The following is an 18,221-nucleotide window of genomic DNA, read 5'->3' as shown; positions in this document are numbered from 1 at the left end:
TTCTAGGGAGTTCGACCAGTGGTCCGTCTAGCTCAGTGTTGTCTACTGAGACTATTTATTTATAGCCTGTCTTTCTTGCTGTGACTTGAGGTGGATTGCAGGATATAAAACAGTTCATTCAAACAGCATAAAACGACCAATGAACAATGCAATAGGATTAGGATCACAGCATTAAAGAGCAGTGCAAACAACAAAGTAAGGCAAGGCATACTCTAAATAATACAGAAAGTGGATTAGACGATAATACAATACAAGGCAATTCCAATAGCTCTCTAGTCTCAGGCAGAGAAAGATCTTTCCCAACACCTGCTGAAGATTCTTTAGTTTCCAGGAATTCAACCTAGAATCTTCTGCATGTTAAGTAGATGCTCTCCTACTGAGCCATGGCCTCTGTTTATCCTGCCACTTTTACATTTTTATCTTGCCCTTCCTCCAAAGTGCTCAGGGCCAGAAGCATGCTGGACCAGAACTGTATCTTGCCCGGCCCACTTTTTAAAAACACTTGGCGGGTGCCAGGAAAAGTATCGATGGACATCATAGTGCCTGTGGGCATCACACTGGGGACCCTTGGAGAGCATTGGACTCAGGCACAAAGCTCCCTGTGACCCAGCGCCAATTGTGTTCTCAGTCTAATCTGCTTCACGGGATTTGGTAGCCACAAAGTTGAGGAAGACTGTTAACCATATCCTAAGCTCTCCAGAAGGAAGGTCTCATAATAAATATAGAGTGGGAAGGTATGTCATGCCTAGGGCTTGACCTGATCCCAGAACAGAATAACAGTAGCGGAGCTACTTTTTATCCTTCAGTTTTTTTGTGATTTGTTTTGCAAAAAGGTAACAGCTAGTTTTCATCTATGTTTCAGAGGTGGAGCAGAATTATTGTTTGATGGTATAAGGAAGCACCAAGTGACTTTGCCCAGCCAGCCTGAACCTTGTGAGTATGAGCATGTTCCTTTATCCCCAACTTTGGCCCCATTGATAGGACAGAATGCAGAATTATTAACAGTATAATTTATGCTTATACTAATATTTTATATAAGAAGAAGAAAAGGGAGGGAGGACAGTGTGCATTAATTTTGTTCCAATCAGACGTGCTTCATACCTTCCCACTCCATATTTAATATCAGATCAGATAATTTATTTACAGTTAATAACCAATACAGACTTGTAAAAACATAAGTGAGTATCATACACAAAATACACCACTTTGTAAAAATAATTATATAAAAATTTGGCAATATATATACAAAAGTGTGGGCTTTCAGGATTAAGAATAAAACCAGATGTTACTCCTTTGCACATTCCCTACGGATTCTACAAGCCACAGCTAAAAATCTGGCACTTGCCAACGTGATCTGGGGATCGGCACCTAACAGGAGCTTATTAGTTAGTTCTGTGTCAGGAAGGCTCGAAAGCTTCTTCAATACAGGTTGAGTATATTTTATACGTATTTCATGGTAGAACTTACAGGCAAGTATAACATGCTTAATTGTTTCTACTTTCCCTGCCTTGCATGGACAAACTCGCTCAGCCATTGGGACCTTCTTATAACGGCCTTCAAGTACTGCAGATGGAAATATATTACATCGGGCCAATGAGAAAGCCCTATGATGGGACGGGATCTCCAGACTTGATAGATAGGAGGCTGGAGAAACCACATATCTTGTTTGGGGGAGGGGGCTAGGAAATTGGAGACCCTAGCAAGATCCCTCTGTCTTTCGACATCCAACATTCGCTGTTTGACCATATTTAATATCTGATCTTCCTTCCGTTATGGAAAAGGTAGGCTTTGAGGAGAATGGCCACAAAGGGAGCAAAAGGTGTGGCATCACGCAGGTGTTCTGAGAAGCAGTTCCAGGCGATGTGACAAAGGGCAGAGCCATGTACAGGAGCCTTTTGGGTGCCTGTAAGTGGTGGAGCTGGAGGCGTGACGGTCCTGGGCAGGTACATTACGCATTATTATCTATATAGTGCCCTCAGCATGCACAGTGCAAACAAGGAGATGGATCTCTTTCCCAAGGAGCTTACAATAAAAAAATTGAGGCAGGGGAGACTGCAAAGGAAGGCAGAGAGGAAGGGAATAGAAGATGAAGGTAAACAAAAGATGTACTTTCACACAAATGTGAACTCCTTTCAGTCTGGTTTAGTGGTTAAGAGTGGCAAGACTCTAATCTAGAGAGCTGGTTTTGATTCCCCACTCCTCCGCTTGAAGCCAGCTGGGTGACCTTGAGTCTGTCACAGCTCTTTCGTAGCTCTCTCAGCCACACTCATCTTGCAACCGCTCTGAGAGTCTCTCTACATGAGACATTTAACACAAGAATACTCAAGTGTAGAGAGATGCCGTGTTAGCAGGGAAGTTTAGTTTAAAAAGGCAGAGCTGAAGGCTCTGTCAATTTCACCTCCTCAAGGGGAGGTGAAGTGGAAATTAACAAACCCTCTGAGGAGGGATCTTTGTTGGCTCTGTAGAGAGGTGAAATTGACAGAGCCTTCAGCTCTATCTTTTTAAACTACGCTTCCCGGCTAACATTACTTCTCCCTACACTTGAGAGTTCTCATGTAAGCTGTCTCGTGTAGAGAGTCTCTGAGTGGGTGTTAAGTTGTCCTGAAGGGCGATATTTAAATCGAATGATGCTGTTGTTATTATATGCTGTTCAGATGCCCCCTCACCCATTGCGTGTTGCAGCACCATGGTTTTGGAATATGCTGTTCAGGGACACAACTGCATCTTGTTCCTGCTGTTTCAGATTCACTTAGTCTCTGCCCTAATGTAATTGTGCTGGCTGGTTTGAGGCTTACGTGCTGCCTTGGGTACAGTCTTTGGTGGGGAAAGGGGATGAACTCATGGCGTTGGGTCCTGGAGGTCCACTTGGCCAAGAGTGATGCTTTCCTTTGGAGGAAGTAACCTCTCGTTGGTGGAAGAACCTTTAGCATCACTGGAAGGCTTATTGTGTCAGAGGAAAGTGCCACCATAATTGGAAAAGATCGTGGGATCCAAACCGTTTTAGAGGGGGAGGATGTAAGGCAGGAATAAATGGTTACAGATCAAGGAGGGGCTGAGAGATGGCAGCTCCTTAGGGAGGCCACCTTATGGCTGAGAGCCAAGCTACAAGTGACGCCTGACACAGGTTTGGACACTTGTCAGCTTCCCTCAAGTTTTGATGGGAAATGTAGGCGTCCTAGTCTTGCAGTTGTAATGGAGAGCCAAGCTGTAAAACCAGGACGCCTACATTTCCCATCAAAACTTGAGGGAAGCTGACAAGTGTCCAACCTGTATAAGGCATCACTTGTAGCTTAGCTCTCAGATTTGGATTGGGGAAGGGAAAGCGGAAACTTCCCTCTGTCTCTTCACTGCGCAAGCTCAATAGAAACCGTTCTGCTCACTTCAGGGAAGGGTTAAATTGGCAGAGAAGTCGGCTCACTTTCTGAGCCTCTAGGAGGCGATTACAGGACAATGGGGTGCAGAAAGGAAACCTGCAATTAGGGAGGATGAGAACATACTTATCAGTGCCCTTCTGGAGACAAGAGCAGTGTGGCTTTTGTAGCGACTCAATAGGGAAGCAGCCTGTTGTCGTAGGACCACTGCAACCAAATCAGTGCTGTTGGACTGCTCACCACCTCCTCCTGTGGCCCCGTACAGTGCGGTGTTTATCAGCAGCCCCTAGGAGAACTTCACCCCTTTTCTTCTGTGTGGGAGGGATAAAAGGAAACCAAGCGAGGCATAGTTTTAACTCTTTCTCCGATGAGTTCTTGGTGGAGAGCTGCTGCTAACAACGGCTTTGCGCTCTCTCCCTCCCACGTCGGTTGTCTGTTTAGTACTGTCCGTGGAACTTGGCCGACTGCGGCAATTGTAACATCTGTTTAGAGGAAAAGGTATGCTAGGCACTGTACAGAATCCTCAGTGTGTTTCTCTGCTTTTCTCTCTCCCCCTCTCCTGCCTCCCTCCCTGGCCGGAGGGTTTATAGTGTACAGACTGGGCAGGGGTTGGGGGAGCAGATGACAAAACGATTTGAGTGGAGAGCCAAGTTCTGCATAAGCAAATATGGGTGTAAAAAGGACACTTTGTCCAACCGTTCCTGATCTGGAGGACTGAAAGCGCCCTCTGAATCTCATTGCAGTCTCTGTTTGTCCTTTCTGTGCTGCTCTTCCTGTGAAGCTGAGAATTATCACTGAATATTGATGAAATCTGATTTAAGTACAGCAGTTGAGGGTGAATGCTGTTGTCGAAGGCATCCTTCCTGGTGCCCAGAGGAGCTTCTTCTCCCTATCCCAACTCAAATGTTGTTTTTTCTCTCTCTTTTTCGGGTATAGGTTCAGGGAACATAACCTCCCTGAACCAACCTCATCTTGTCTGCATCTTCTCAGCTCTCAGATTTGCCTGTGCTTAAGTGGCATTCAGTCTCCCTCCCGCTTCTGCCTTAGTCTATCAAATGCAAGTGGAAAGCCCTTGGACAGAGACTTTTCATATATCATCTTTGCATGTTTTTGGCTGTGGAATATGTGATTATGCCCTCGGGGTGTGTGCATAGAATCTTTATCATGGCTTTATTCTTGAAGCTGTTGTTAAGAGTTACAGTTTCTGAGGGTGATTATTGGGTTTGGGATGGTAATATCCTTTCGATAAAAACCTCTAGCAACTGATCTTGTTTGGGAGCACAGACGTTTACCTCCCTCCCAAGTAGAAATAACCAGCTTCCTAAATGCAGCAACCTTTTTAATCTCTTGCCCTTTATAAGATAGTATGGTGAGGGCGGGCAAAATTGGAAAAGAGGAAGACCCAACATGAGATGGATTGACTCAATAAAGGAAGCCACGACCCTCAGTTTGCAAGACCTGAGCAAGGCTGTCAATATTAGGACATTTGGAAGTTGTTAATTCATAGGGTTGACATAAGTTGGAAGCAACTTGATGGCACTTAACACACACACACACACACACACGGAGCAGGGAGCCATTTCTAGTGTGAACAGAGAGAAACCAACATTAAGGAGGGAGCTTGTACCTTGTGAAGAAATCTGACACCCTTCCAGATGTCATTGCTTCTGGACAAGGTTCTTAAAATTTGACTGTGATAGGCCTCTCCAACTGGTTGAGAAAAAATATTTTCTCTCCCCAGTGTAAAGCAAACAGAGGCTGGGCCAATGGAGGGGGTGATAGCAGCACAATATTTTGCAGGCTTTGGTCACCTGAGGGGCCTATGGACATGGACAAGTCAAGTGATTTACTTTCAGACAATGTTTGGGTTGTACATGGGTGAGGTAATCTTTGTCTGGGAGCCCAGAGGGAATCTTAGTCCGGGATCCCTGGCAGAGCTTGGCAGTCCTGCAGAGAGACCTTACTGTCTTCTTAGAAGCTGGCTGATTTCAAAGAAAAGGATGGTAGCAGGGGAGGGGGTGTTGGTTCCCCAGAAATACCAGAACAGCTACACTGGCGGGAAACCGAGTGAAAACTCTGATTCCTGGCTAAACGAAGACACAGTCCCTTTCAAGGAGGGGCTCACTCTTTGTCCACATCCCTGGTTCAAAAGTCCGTGGGCTTTGCATGCAGAAGTTCCCAGATCCAGCCGCGGACACCTCCAGTTGCAGGATCTTGCATTTGTAGGAAAAGACCATGCTCTGCCTGAGACCTTGGAGAGCAGCTGCCGGCCAGAGTGGACAATACCAAGCTAAACTGTGTGACTCAGGATAAGGCAGTATCACGTAGATTATAGAGACCAGCGGTAACTCAGTAGCAGAGGCCTTGATTTGCACACTTAAAAGTCCCAGGGTTCTGTCTGTGGCATCTCCAGTTAAAGGATCTTGGGTAGTGGGAAAGCCCTTTCCCAGAGAATTGCTGCCAGTCAGAGTAGGCAATACTGAGCTTTCCTGGACCAGTGGTGGGACTTGGTATAAAAGCAGTTTCATCTGCTTGTGGGAAAGCGGATCCAAACACGTCATGCACAGTTCTTTGAAGCAGAGTGAGATAGTTGCATTGTGATTGGGGCAACTGTAGGAGGCACACAGAACAGACAGTTTGCATAAGCCTCCTCTATAGCTAGGAAAATCAAAGAGTCCAGTAGCACTTTTAAGACTAACCAACTTTATTGTAGCATGAGCTTTCGAGAATCACAGTTCTCTTCGTCAGATGAGATGCATCTGACGAAGAGAACTGTGATTCTCGAAAGCTTATGTTACAATAAAGTTGGTTAGTCTTAAAGGTGCTACTGGACTCTTTTTGATTTTGCTACTACAGACTAACACGGCTAACTCCTCTGCATCTATAGCTAGGGAAAGAGATGGCCCAAGATCGATTGTACTGGGTGCATCCTGCTATCCTTTTTCCCTGCCCTCAGCCACATACTGGAGGCAACGGGGTCACCACTGAGTGGGGTGGCCTCCACAGGGTCTAGGAGTCCCGCAACAGCCAAGCTGAGAGGTGAAAAGGAAGAAGGCTGAGGGCGGGGACAATGTTGGAAGGGAGCTGGTGATGTGGAAAGGTGGAGAAGCACCCAAGGAAGAAGAAGAAGCTGGGAATTGGGGAGGGGGGTTATCAGGAGTGAGGGTGTGTGGCTCTTAGTCTCCTAAACTCGGTTCTTAAATTCAGCATTTTAGTCCACCCCTATATCGGGCACCCTTCCTTGTTTGCAGCCGGAACATCACAGTTCTGAAGGTGGCGGTGGAGTGTATGCTGGGCTGGGGTGGGGGTGGGCTTGAGGGTAGGAGGTCCGTAGCCCTTTAAACTGTTCAGCATTCGGTTCACACGGTTCATGGTGCCAGCTGTTCCTTTCTCTTCTGCCTTGCCCTCCTTTGCAGGAACTGTTTGCTGAGCCCGGAGCTCCTGTGTAAAATTGCTTTTCAAAAGAGCCACTTTCTGCTTAATTAAACAATGAACCGCCCGTCCCTCTACACATCTGTAAAGCCCCTTCTGCGGATTCTTTATCCCACAAACTGCTCCATTCTTAGCGCCTTTCATTTGTAAATCTCCCCCTCCCCAGTCCTCCTTTCCCTGCCCTTTCTCCCCCCCTCCCCTTTCAAGCAAAGCTGAGCAGTTTGTTTGAATATAGCTTGCTGATGAGGACGGAGGAGATTGGGTTAATGGGCCTTGCTGGCTGTATTGGGGGGGGGGGGGCTTAGACCATTGAAGGGGCACTATTAGAGAGTGGCCCAGTTTGAGGCAGAACTGTCACAGAGCTGGGCTCAGAGGATCAGCGAGCCTGCTTACCTGACTCAGGCCATCTGAATATAGGATTGTTTTAAAAAAAAACAAGAATAAACTGGACTTTTAAATAAAACATTTCAAATATTCCAGAGCCGACATTGAAACTTTCAGCACCAGGCAAGCCTGGCTCCTGGTACCTTTCCAGCCATATACTAAATATTTTCCCAGCCAGTTGCAGACATCCAAAAGAAGAAATTTCACTGCTTGCTGGTGGTCTCTCGTGGCCACATTGTTTATACAGTTCTAAATGTTTTATCCCTAGAAGTTTACCTGCATCTGACTGAAGTTTTTTTGCTTGGGCCTCCCTGATGGGTAGGGCGACTGCTTTTCTTTCTTTCTTTCTTTCTTTCTTTCTTTCTTTCTTTCTTTCTTTCTTTCTTTCTTTCTTTCTTTCTTTCTTTCTTTCTTTCTTTCTTTCTTTCTTTCTTTCTTTCTCTTAAAAAAAACCCCTTTAAATGGTCAGCCCAGTCTCTGTACCTCTTCTTTCCTTTTTACAGGTTGTCATGATACTTGTTTGCAGGGCTTTTGGGGGGGGGGAGGTGGTGGAACTCAGCAGAGGAGGCAACTCTTGGCAGGAGGTGGTGCCCCGGTACCACATGCGTGTGCGCAAAGTGCACGCACGCTCCCAGGACCGCACAATGACATCACTTTGGGTCAGCTGGAACAAGGGGGGAGTTTTTTAAAGTTTAAATCGCCCTCAGAGAAAACGGTCACATGGCTGGTGGCCCCGCCCCCTGATCTCCAGACAGAGGGGAGTTTAGTGGCGCGGAGGGCAATCTCAACTCCCCTCTGTCTGGAGATCAGGGGGCGGGGCCACCAGCCATGTGACCGTTTTCAAGAGGTTCCAGAACTCCGTTCCCCCGCGTTCCAGCTGAAAAAAAGCCCTGCTTGTCTGTTACACCAAGACAAGGAAGCAATTTCAGTTTCTTGCATCGCATTCTTGGACCTCAGATAACCAACCATTTGGGGTGGTTCCAGAGACTTGACTGATCTTCAGGGCTCTCCTCTGAATCACTTCTGATTTGTCAGCATTCTCCTTGAGCTGCAGAGCCAAGAACTAGAAGCAGAACGCCAGGGGGCTTTGCGCTACTGAGCAGGCGCTATAAGCCGAGTTCTCTCAGTGTTTGGCGCAGTGTTTTGCTTAAATGGTATTCGTTATGGTTTAAGAGGAGTGGGTGACCAACAATTTAAATTGAGTGCCAGGGTGACGTAATGGTTAGACTAGTATAGGACTAGGATCTGGGAGACCCAAAGCTCAAATTCCAACTCTGCCGTGGAAGTTCGCTGGATGCTCTTGGGCGGTTATGCACTCTCAGCTTACCCTGCCTTATGGGGATAAAATGGAGGAAAGGAGATTGATGTAAACTTCTTTGCACCCCTTTTGGGAGAAAAGCAAGGTAGAAATGAAATAAATACATAAATTCAATGAGATGCGTGTGTTTTTAACAATCTTTATCCTAAAGAGACTAAGTTATACGTTTGTACTTGACTGTGCTTCTGCTGGTCATTGAGCAGTAAAGACCCCCTCCTCCTTTCAGATCACTGAAGGTTCTTCTCGCCATCACCAGCTAAACATTTTCCACATACTTTCAAGTCTCTCTTCGCAGCCTTAGTAAGAAAGCGCGGAGTCTCAGATCGTTAAAGTCGGCAGCCGGTACTCATTTCTTGGAAATTACAGTTCTGTTAATATAGCATAAAAGTGCATGGCACTTGAAATTTTTTAAAAAATTAACGTGGTCATACTGTGCCACAATTTTGTTTGCACACTGAATCTTCCTTCACCTGTGCTGTACCCTACAAAGTCGACCCCTGTTTCCAGTTTGCAGACAAGCATCGAGAGTGCTGCTCGCTCAAGGTGATGGGGGGATTTGAACCCAGGTCTCCCAGTCCCTAATCAAGCAGGCTGTCCTCTGAACCGTGTGTCTGAATTTAATTTGCCTGTCAGGTTGGTGGTGGGGTTGTGCTGGGTGGCGCCGAGGGCTTTGTCTCACAGCCTTTTTGCGGCTGGGCTTTGCATAGGGCCTTGTGGAGGGGAAGGGGAGAGGCAGATATGAAATATATCATGTCCCCGAAGACTGTGTCCCATTAGCATAACTTGCATACCATCTCCTTGAACGTGACAGATGCCAAGCTACCATTGGGTGGAAAAAGCATTTTGAGCGTGTGTGTTCAGTTCAATAATTCCCCGGGGCAAATCAAAATGAGCAGTGCTTGGAAGAGGGTCCTGAGCTCAGACCCTGCCTGTGCCCCCCTCCCCAATCAGCATTATCAAAATCCTGTTTCTTTCCAGCAGCCTTGCATATTTCAGGGGATTTCTTTGGCCTCTGACTTCTTGCTTCCTTTACTCCCCCCCCCCCAACCCACAATCATGTTTCTGTGTGGAAGCCAACAACCAGGAGGGATTAAAAAAATTTTTGGGGAAGGATGAAACTCGAAGAAGAACCACATTATCCCAGGTGTCTTTCTTGATGCTTCTTTCCCTTCTAAGTTGCCCTTTATGTCACTCATAATTCAGTTAGCAATGCCAGATGTTTGGCTTGCAAAGCAGGTGGATTGTGGAGGCCTCTGGGCTTCAGGGTTGGTCCCTCCCCCAGTTGAAGAATAAGTCATCTATCACTCAAACCCTCTTCCCATCCACGCCAGTGGGAATAAAGGAAGAAGCTCAGTCAGAAAGAGGTGGGGGGGGGGAGGGGGTTTGTCATGACTACCAGTCGGTGGCTGAGAATGTTGGTGGGGTGATGCTTGGCCGGAGCTGGTGACCTCAGCAAATTGGAGTTTGGCCATGGCCAGTATGATAAATGATCTAATTCTCTTGGGGAGGGGGAGAAGGGAAGGCAGTGTCAATGGCACGGTACCCCATGGGGAGGTGTCTGGATAGCAACTTGAGAGCTGACTGCCTTCTTGCCCCTTTGATGCCTTGGCGACCAGCTCAAGCACATCTTATTTATTAGCTCAAGCACATCTTATTTATTATCATGTCTCTTGGGATTCCTTGGTGTTTTTTTTTTCCTGAACTGCCTTGCCTTTCTGTCCTCCTCCCCACAAAATACTACATCCAAAACAAAATCCAAAATGAGATCGGTGTTGCAAGCGATGTCTGCCGCCAATTAGGTATATCTGTAAAAGACTGGATGCGTCTTGATGGGCGACTGAACAGTGACTAGCACTGGGAACAAGGGAATGGTGGGCACAATTGTGAGAGTCTGTGTCAGGAACGGCAGGCTGGCACCAGGCTGTACTGTGCAATGCACTTGAAGAAATACAGCTTGTATCGTATTGCTCTGTGACCCTCCTTCTTGGATTGAACTCACAAGAGCCTGCAGCACAAACAGTAGTTGAAATTGCTTGTTCCCCAGCTGGTAGTTTTGGGTGGCGATATCGAGAGAAGGGTGTGACAGCATATTTGTGACGTGAACAGGTTGGTAGGTGATGCAGCTGAGGGTGGGTCACAGTTTTGCTACAGATGGCAGAATCTGGTGGAGTGCCTTCTTTTTAAGACCAACTAAAGTGGCACAAGTGCACGAGCAAACCTTTGTGTCCCCCAGAATTCTACTTCAAGGTGGATGCTCAGTGGGAAAACATCCCATCTGAGTTTTAGGGAATTTGAATAACATACTAATTGCTTTAAAATATTTCAAGACCACTTTTCCTGAGTTTAAAGCGGTTCACAGTAAAACAAGCAATCCCATAATCAGTGCTGATAACAGCTCGATTAAAACTTGCGAGGCACAGAAGCCACAAAAGCCCTGTTTGCCAAATGCCAACAGGAAAAAGGAAAGTTTTACATCCTTGTGGACATTCAGAAAAGAGCCCTGGTGCTAGCTGCCCCTCTTGTCACCTGTCAAATGATGGCATCTCCAACAGCATGCGATGATTCCATTCTTGATGGCGGCATTTGAGTTGGCATTAATAAAATATTTTAATGCATTTATTTACTTCATTTACCCTCCACATTTCTACTCTAATGGGGACCCAAAGCATCTTATATCGTTCTCCTCTCCTTTGTTTTATCTTTCCAGCAACTCTGTGAGGTAAGTTAGGCTGTGTGTGTGTGAATCTCCCAGCAAGCTTCTATGGTAGAGTGAGGGCTCAAACCGGGATCTCTCAGATCCTAGTCTGACATTAACTAGTATCATATACTGGCTCTCAGCTGTTTTGGGTGTCTTTTTTTAATGGACCAACATGACGAACTGCAGTTTTCATCAGAACAAGGAAGACGGTACCTGAATTTCACAAACATATTTCGATTTGGAAATTCCAGTTTCTGCCATAAGGTGGTTCCTCTCATTCCAACTACATTGATGACATTCAGTGTAAATATTACAGTTAAAAACTGGAACCTGTTTTTGCATCTGTTGGATAAAAATGGCCTAAAAGAAACCAACCAGTTGGGCACACCAGCAATACAGTAATGGCCAAAACGAGCAGGCTTGCACTGGCAACCTTCAAAAACACAAAGAAACAAAGAAAGGCAGATTCATATGTCTTGAACGTACAGTGACATTCCTGTTGTATTTTCGTTTCTTGTTGCCTCTGGCTGCAATACTAATTTTTAGCATTTTTCATGCATACGTGCTATTTCTTACAAGAATTGTAGATTCAGGGTATCTTTTTCTTAATTTCTCTCAAATGTTGGATTTTACAGAAATGTGCTTAATACGTGCCACGTGCCACAGTGCCTTTTGGGCTGCTACTTCACCCCATCTCTAAACCTTACCTATATAGCTTTTCCCAGAGTTGTAGCTTATAGCACATCAGAGACTCCCATTTATAATTATGAACATGCCTATTTATATCTATTTATATCCTCATATACTTTTCAGCCAATACTTACTGTGGGGAAATTGTTCCCGGGACCCAAAATCTAATGCAAATGGGAAAGTTTGATATCCATTGTTCCTTGGGGTGGGAATTTTCACCTGAGCTGGATTCAGGCTCCTTGAAGATGTGTCTGGCTGCAGGCTGCCTTCCCTTGATAGCCCAGTGACAGAATCTAGAGGGAAGGGGTTCTACTGGAGCTGGGTTTGGGCATGTTACAGAGTGGTCATGATTGCTGCCTTCTCTCTGGTGGCCCCATTGATTGTAGCTGGAAGCTGAAGGGAGAGGAACATTTGCATTTTTTTTACTCCTGTCTTTCATTTCCCTCCCTCCCTCTACCTGTTCCTTGCATCGCTCACCTTGTGAGACTTCTGGGGCAGTGATCCGCATTGACCACTTGCTTCTAAATCCCTTGAATGTGGTTGGCACTTGATCTTACAACTCAAACCAGTGTACCACCTCTGATCCCATTCAGATGATTTTCTCCACTCTGGAACTGTACTTGAAGAGGGGAATCAGAAGTACGCCTTGGGCTTACACATTTTCTTTCTACTCCCTTAAGGTTGGAAGGAGTGATCAGATCAAAAGACCCAAATTTTTGCCAGCCCTGACAGATGAAACCATCTAGGAATCCAAGTTAAAATCCAAGAGTTAAGGTGATCCTGAATATAAGAAAGATCTTTTGGTTCAGTGGTTCACTTCTCCGCACACGGGATAAGCACGGTAGCTGATGAACAGGAAACAGCCATCAGAATAAGCACTCTGTAACAGGAACATTTGACAAGTGATTGGAAGAAGGATAAGCTCTGTCATTGCCTCTCTTGTCAGCACCCCTCCGGTCATGCCCCCCATACACACCACGACCAAACAACGGCCCTTGCCCTGTGTGAGGTGAGTATGAGGCCAATATTGCGCAGCTGACAGCCCTTACCCTGGATGGGGCAGGCACAGGTGATGATGGGAACCTGCTCTTTTCCCTGCCTACTGTAAGGTGGGTGAGATCATGGGTGATCGAGCCGCCCCTCCCCCCCGCAGTGTGGGACCCTGAGCAGCTACCCCGGTAGCCAATTGGCTAAGACTGCCCCTGCCATGAATTCTCTTTGCTCTTCAAATGTGTGAGTTCTGAACAGTTTCCCCTCACTTTACTTGGCCAAGATCAAAAGAGTTTATTGTCTATAGCCATAGGCCGTCACAATTCACCAAACATTGACTAATAAACAATTAAGTCCCTTATCACAGTTTATCTAAGTTACTAAAATTAATTAAAACAATACAGTATGCCAAACTATCCCAGGGATCACGAAGCAGCCTCATTCAGCCTCACCTTAGATCTTATCTTTTTGGCTGTGAGTGCGAACTGAGAGACTCTATAGGACACATTCCACATGCCACATTCGATTCAATCAATAGGTCCCGCTTATGGTCCAAGCTTGCCAAACTTAACATCGATAAGCGACTGCTGTTTCTGCTCCATGAGCTGCACAAAGATACTTTTGCTCAAATCAGGGTGGGAACCTCTGGATCATTAACCAACAGAATCCCTATTAGTAGAGGTGTGAAACAGGGCTGTGTGCTGGCCCCTCTACTATTTAACCTGTGCATCAATGAGTCTCTGTCAGGTCCCCAATTTATGCCACCTTTTCTGGGACAACAGAAGATTTCAGTCCTCCACTTTACTTGGTGCAATGTGTTTTGCATAGGCTTTTCCCTGTGTTAATGAATGCCTTCCTTACATACATAAATACACTGCCACCACTTATTCCTTACCCTTAAGCACCTTGTCATGAGCACAATCACAGTAGTTAAAGGTGTGTGTTTCTACCTGTGCTTGGTTAGGGTGATGATGGCCTTGAAAACCTCACTTGAGCCAATGGGAATCTTGAGCGAGCTCAGCTGAGCAGGTCAGGTGGAGGAATCGCGAATGGCTGGGCATCATTCCAACTGGTGATAAACAGAGAAGACCAGGAGCTTTGTGCCTTTGAGCATCTTGGATAGCCTGGTTATTTTCTCTTGGACACTAGATACACTTCATATTCTTTTGTGTTTATTTGTTTTATTTTATTTCAAAACTATATTCTTCATTTTCTTTCATTAAGCAGATTGCAAAATTAAAAATGTGAATTTCAGTTCAACAAATTCAGCAATAAAATAAAATTTTAAAACGTGAGCCAGTTTGGTGTGGTGGTTAAGAACAGCAGGACTCTAATCTGGAGAACTGGGTTTGATTCACAACTCCTCTGCTTGAAGCCAGCTGGGTGACCTTGGGTTGGTCACAGCTTTCCTAGAGCACTCTCAACCCCACCTACCTCACAGGGTGATTGTCATGAGGATAATAATAACACATTTTGTAAACCACTCTGAGTTTGAAATTCAGCGATAATAACATGACTGTAGACTTGGTGCTTTAGAATTTTTTCAGTAAGCTAAAGGTTTTGGGGACCCCAAACCAGCACAGAACTGGAAGTGTATAAGCACATGGGACTTACCACGTGTGACTGTGTGCCAGATTGTCACTTTAAAGTCTGCCGAAGGTTATTGGGAAGGGCACTGGAGGATGGTTGAGGGATTTCAAGAACAAGAGGGCAGTGGAACTATGAAGAACTGAGAAAAACTCCGCATCTGTCACTTCCATAAAACTCTTTTAAGACATTTTCTCCCTTCTGTTTCTTTTTACCTCTCCATCAGGAAATGAACTGATCTTATCACCATATAAAGAAATTGTTTTTTGTTTTGGCTTGTACAGTAAAATTCATACTATAAAAAGAAAAATTGCCCCCCTTCACTGCCACCACTCATAGCTTTCCTTGATTTCTCCACACACACGCACTCATGCACATGCGCCCATCCATCCCATCAGCCTCCAAAGCAGAAAGATAAAGGATGGATTTTAATAAGGGAACAATAAACAGCTTTTCAGAGAAAGAGGCACAAATGAAGCAAAGAATTTTCTTCACTTGGACTGTCTAAAGTAGGAGTAGAAAGTGTGCATGCTCTAGAGTCCAAGGGAATGCATTATGAAACCCCATGTTCAACTTGAAGCTAGAGGACTGAAGCTACAGATTCTGTGATTAGCTTTCATTTGCAAAACCCTCGCTACAAAGTGGTGTTAGATGGGTGGGAGGACTGCTGTTGTACTGACAACTCTGAAGTAGACCTGCTCCCTGTTTCCCAATCCACCTCAGCATGTTCATCTAGGATTAACTCTTAGATAATTGATGTTTCATTATTTACTGGCCTGGCATTTAGTAGCAGAACCTTCAGCCTGTGACGGTTCACTGGGACAGAAATCCTATGGAGCTGTTATTGGGAAGAGGATAAGAAGGGAGCTCAGCACCCACATGCTGTTTATTGCTGTCTTTTGCCAGTGGGTGAAGAATTTTTTTGTTTCCTTTGGCACACCTCCAATAACTGTTATTGGCCCTCCTCCCTGTTTTTCATGTTGTTTGTGTGAGTGGTTTCATTGAATTATTTTGTACGATTGTAATGTTTTAAATTTAAATTGTTTTAAGTGTTTAATTTTTTTTTTAATGTTCACTGCCTTGGGGACCTTATTTGAGTAGAAAGGTGGCAAACAAATGTTTCAAATAAATAAATATGCCTGAACACTCTTCTCCCTTCTTCCCAGCTCCATATCTCCTTCAACCTGTCACTCTGGTGATCGTACTAGAAATGCCACCCATTAAGAAAAGGCGCTGGGTACTGGAGAGCGTGGATTGGGAATAGGCACAACTGACTCCTTTTTCGTGCCAATGCTGTGTTTTCAGCTTCAGTTATTGGAAGCACAGGGAAGATATGGGTGATTCAAGAAAGAATTTGCCAAAGAAATGTCACGAGGTGGGGGTATCTCCAAATAGACAGATAACTTTTGCTGGCTAGAGTACAGGGTTTTTTCAGGTAGAGGAAGTAGCATAGCTAAAAGGGGTAAAATTATCAGGTGCTACCTACTCACTTCATAAAGTCTAGCACAGACTCATTGGCAGTGGCTCCCCTATACTTTCCCAAAAGAGGCCCTCTTAAAGCCCCAGTTTGTATATCTGAGCTATTCAGATTTCATGTTCAGTCTAATTAGCATGATTTATTTTATTGAATATGCTTGAATTATCTTTATTGTGTATGGGGTGCGTGTCCCTTTTTCAAAAGAAACCTGGGCTAGAAATTTTGAGATGCATATGGCGAAGGAGAAAGGCATGTGCAGAGCAGACAGAGCCAGTAGCAGTGGGTGGCTCATTCTTTAGCTGTGACTTTGGGGGTTGGCAGTCAAAGTCCGGACCACAGACACGCTAAGTGGCCTTAGGCAAAGCCGCTCTGCCCTTGCCTCTGTTCCCCTGTCTGCAGTACTGGGATAATAACACTGGCCTACCTCACAAGGAGTTCTTGTAAGGATTACTGTGATAATGTATGTGAAGCTTTTTGAACACTGAAAGTGCTCTACAAACGTGAGGTATGAACAATGATGTAAGAGAAGGGGGGAGATGCAGTAACAAGTAGGGAGCTTTTAAAGCAGGGACCAAGTTGGAGAGCCAGTGTTGATGCTTCAGGAGAAGTGAGACACGACGACAGCAACACGATTTTGCAAGCAAATTACAGCGTCTCGCATGTGATTCTGTTTGCTGGCACTATTATAGTGGGCTCAGCCCTTTCTTGGCACCTTATTTCGAGCAGGAGGGGCTAGAAATGCTGGCCTTTCATAGCACTGGTATGGTAAAGCATTTAAATCTCTCCTGTTCTTAGTTTTTTTTTATTGTATATTTTTTATGCATTTCCTTCAAAACATCCTTATTCCCGTACATATATACCCATTGCCCTCCAACCCCTCTCCATAAGTTCATATACAGTTTCTATATCTTCGGCAGAAGTCCCTTGTAAGAATCATTCTTCTATTTGTCTTGTTTCTTCACATCCAGATAAGAGGAGTTAGTCTCTGAGTCCTCTCCTTCTTCTATTCCTCCTTGATTCTCCTTCCTCTTCCTCCTCACTTAATTCATCGCCGAAGATATTGTATCCTATAGCCGGGGAGGGTTGAGAGTTTTAGTGTATTTTGGATGACTATTTCCCATTCAAATTATTCATCTGTATTTCCATACCCTTATCCCTCCCGCCCTCCCTTTAGCTACTCATCCTATCTAGCCAGGGGCACAAGCTTAGGAGCTTCCACCGAACGTCCCGTTGTTGACCCTCCATGACCCATTTTAAATATAAATGCCATTTTTCCTTAATCTTTCCTATTCTTAATTCCCATGACTCATCCTGATTAATTATGGCTATAATGTCTGATTGAATGTATTCGAATAAATAATCCTGCCAGTTTAGTTCCGTCCACTTAGTTTTGTCTTTCCAACCAAATGCTATTACTGCTTTACCGGCTAGCACCATTGCTTTAAATAAGTCCTGTCCTTCTTTTCTGATCTCTTTATGACCTAAAGTACTACCTAACATCAATTCTAGGTCTATCTTTGGTCTTATTGCGAAGAACTTATAAAGTTGCTCTGTTACCTTCTCCCAAAAAGCTTTAACTTCTGCACTCTCCCACCACATATGGGAGTACCATCCTTTCCCGTTTCTGCAGTGCCAGCAGTTTGAACTTAGTCTTGAGAACATATTAGCTAATATAGCCGGGGTTCTAATCTCTCCTGTTCTTCATTTTCCTCTTTCCAGGGGATATTCGAAGCCTTCTTGCGTGGATTAAAGAGAACCTGTTGAAAGAGAGACCAGAATTATTTGTTCAAGGAGACACTGTGTAAGTACTGCATTTTTCTCAGAGGATGCTCTTTCTTGGATTTCCCGTGCCCAGGCACAGGCTTTATAGAAACCTGCTTCCACGTGCCCCATCTCAGATAGCAAGAGGCCATTGGGTAGCTGCATTTTTCAGAAGCCTCTTGAGACCTTTCTCCTTAAGCTGGCTTTTTATGGGGGTCATAGCACTGAATGCTAGAAAGGCCTTGATGCATGTTTGCCAAACCGATTGCGAGCCAGTGAAAAGTCTGGTGCTTAAGAGACTATGGGCCGAGCTACAAGTGACGAATGACACTGGAACGGCAAGTGAACGGACTCACGTGTATTCCTCCCGGTTCACTACGTGATCGAGTGGAGTGCAAGTGGAGGGCAAGCGAACAGGGAGGAATACTCGTGAGTCTGTTCACTTGCCGTTCCAGTGTCATTCATCACTTATAGCTTGGCCCTATGCTACAGGCTGGGATATCCTGATCCAGA

General features: G+C 45.1%; 1 protein-coding gene across 1 annotated transcript in view; it reads left to right on the top strand.

Annotated features, from left to right (window-relative positions):
• Positions 1-18,221, top strand: part of URM1 (ubiquitin related modifier 1) — a 33,796-nt gene that overhangs the window by 4,956 nt on the left and 10,619 nt on the right. The window contains exons 2-3 of the mRNA XM_054998037.1: positions 863-933; positions 17,667-17,748. Of these exons, the coding sequence (XP_054854012.1) occupies positions 863-933; positions 17,667-17,748 (153 nt within the window). The remainder of the gene's footprint in view (positions 1-862; positions 934-17,666; positions 17,749-18,221) is intronic.

Source organism: Eublepharis macularius, chromosome 14 (assembly GCF_028583425.1).
Source record: "Eublepharis macularius isolate TG4126 chromosome 14, MPM_Emac_v1.0, whole genome shotgun sequence".
Lineage (NCBI taxonomy): Eukaryota > Metazoa > Chordata > Lepidosauria > Squamata > Eublepharidae > Eublepharis > Eublepharis macularius.
This window is presented reverse-complemented; position numbering and strand designations above follow the sequence as displayed.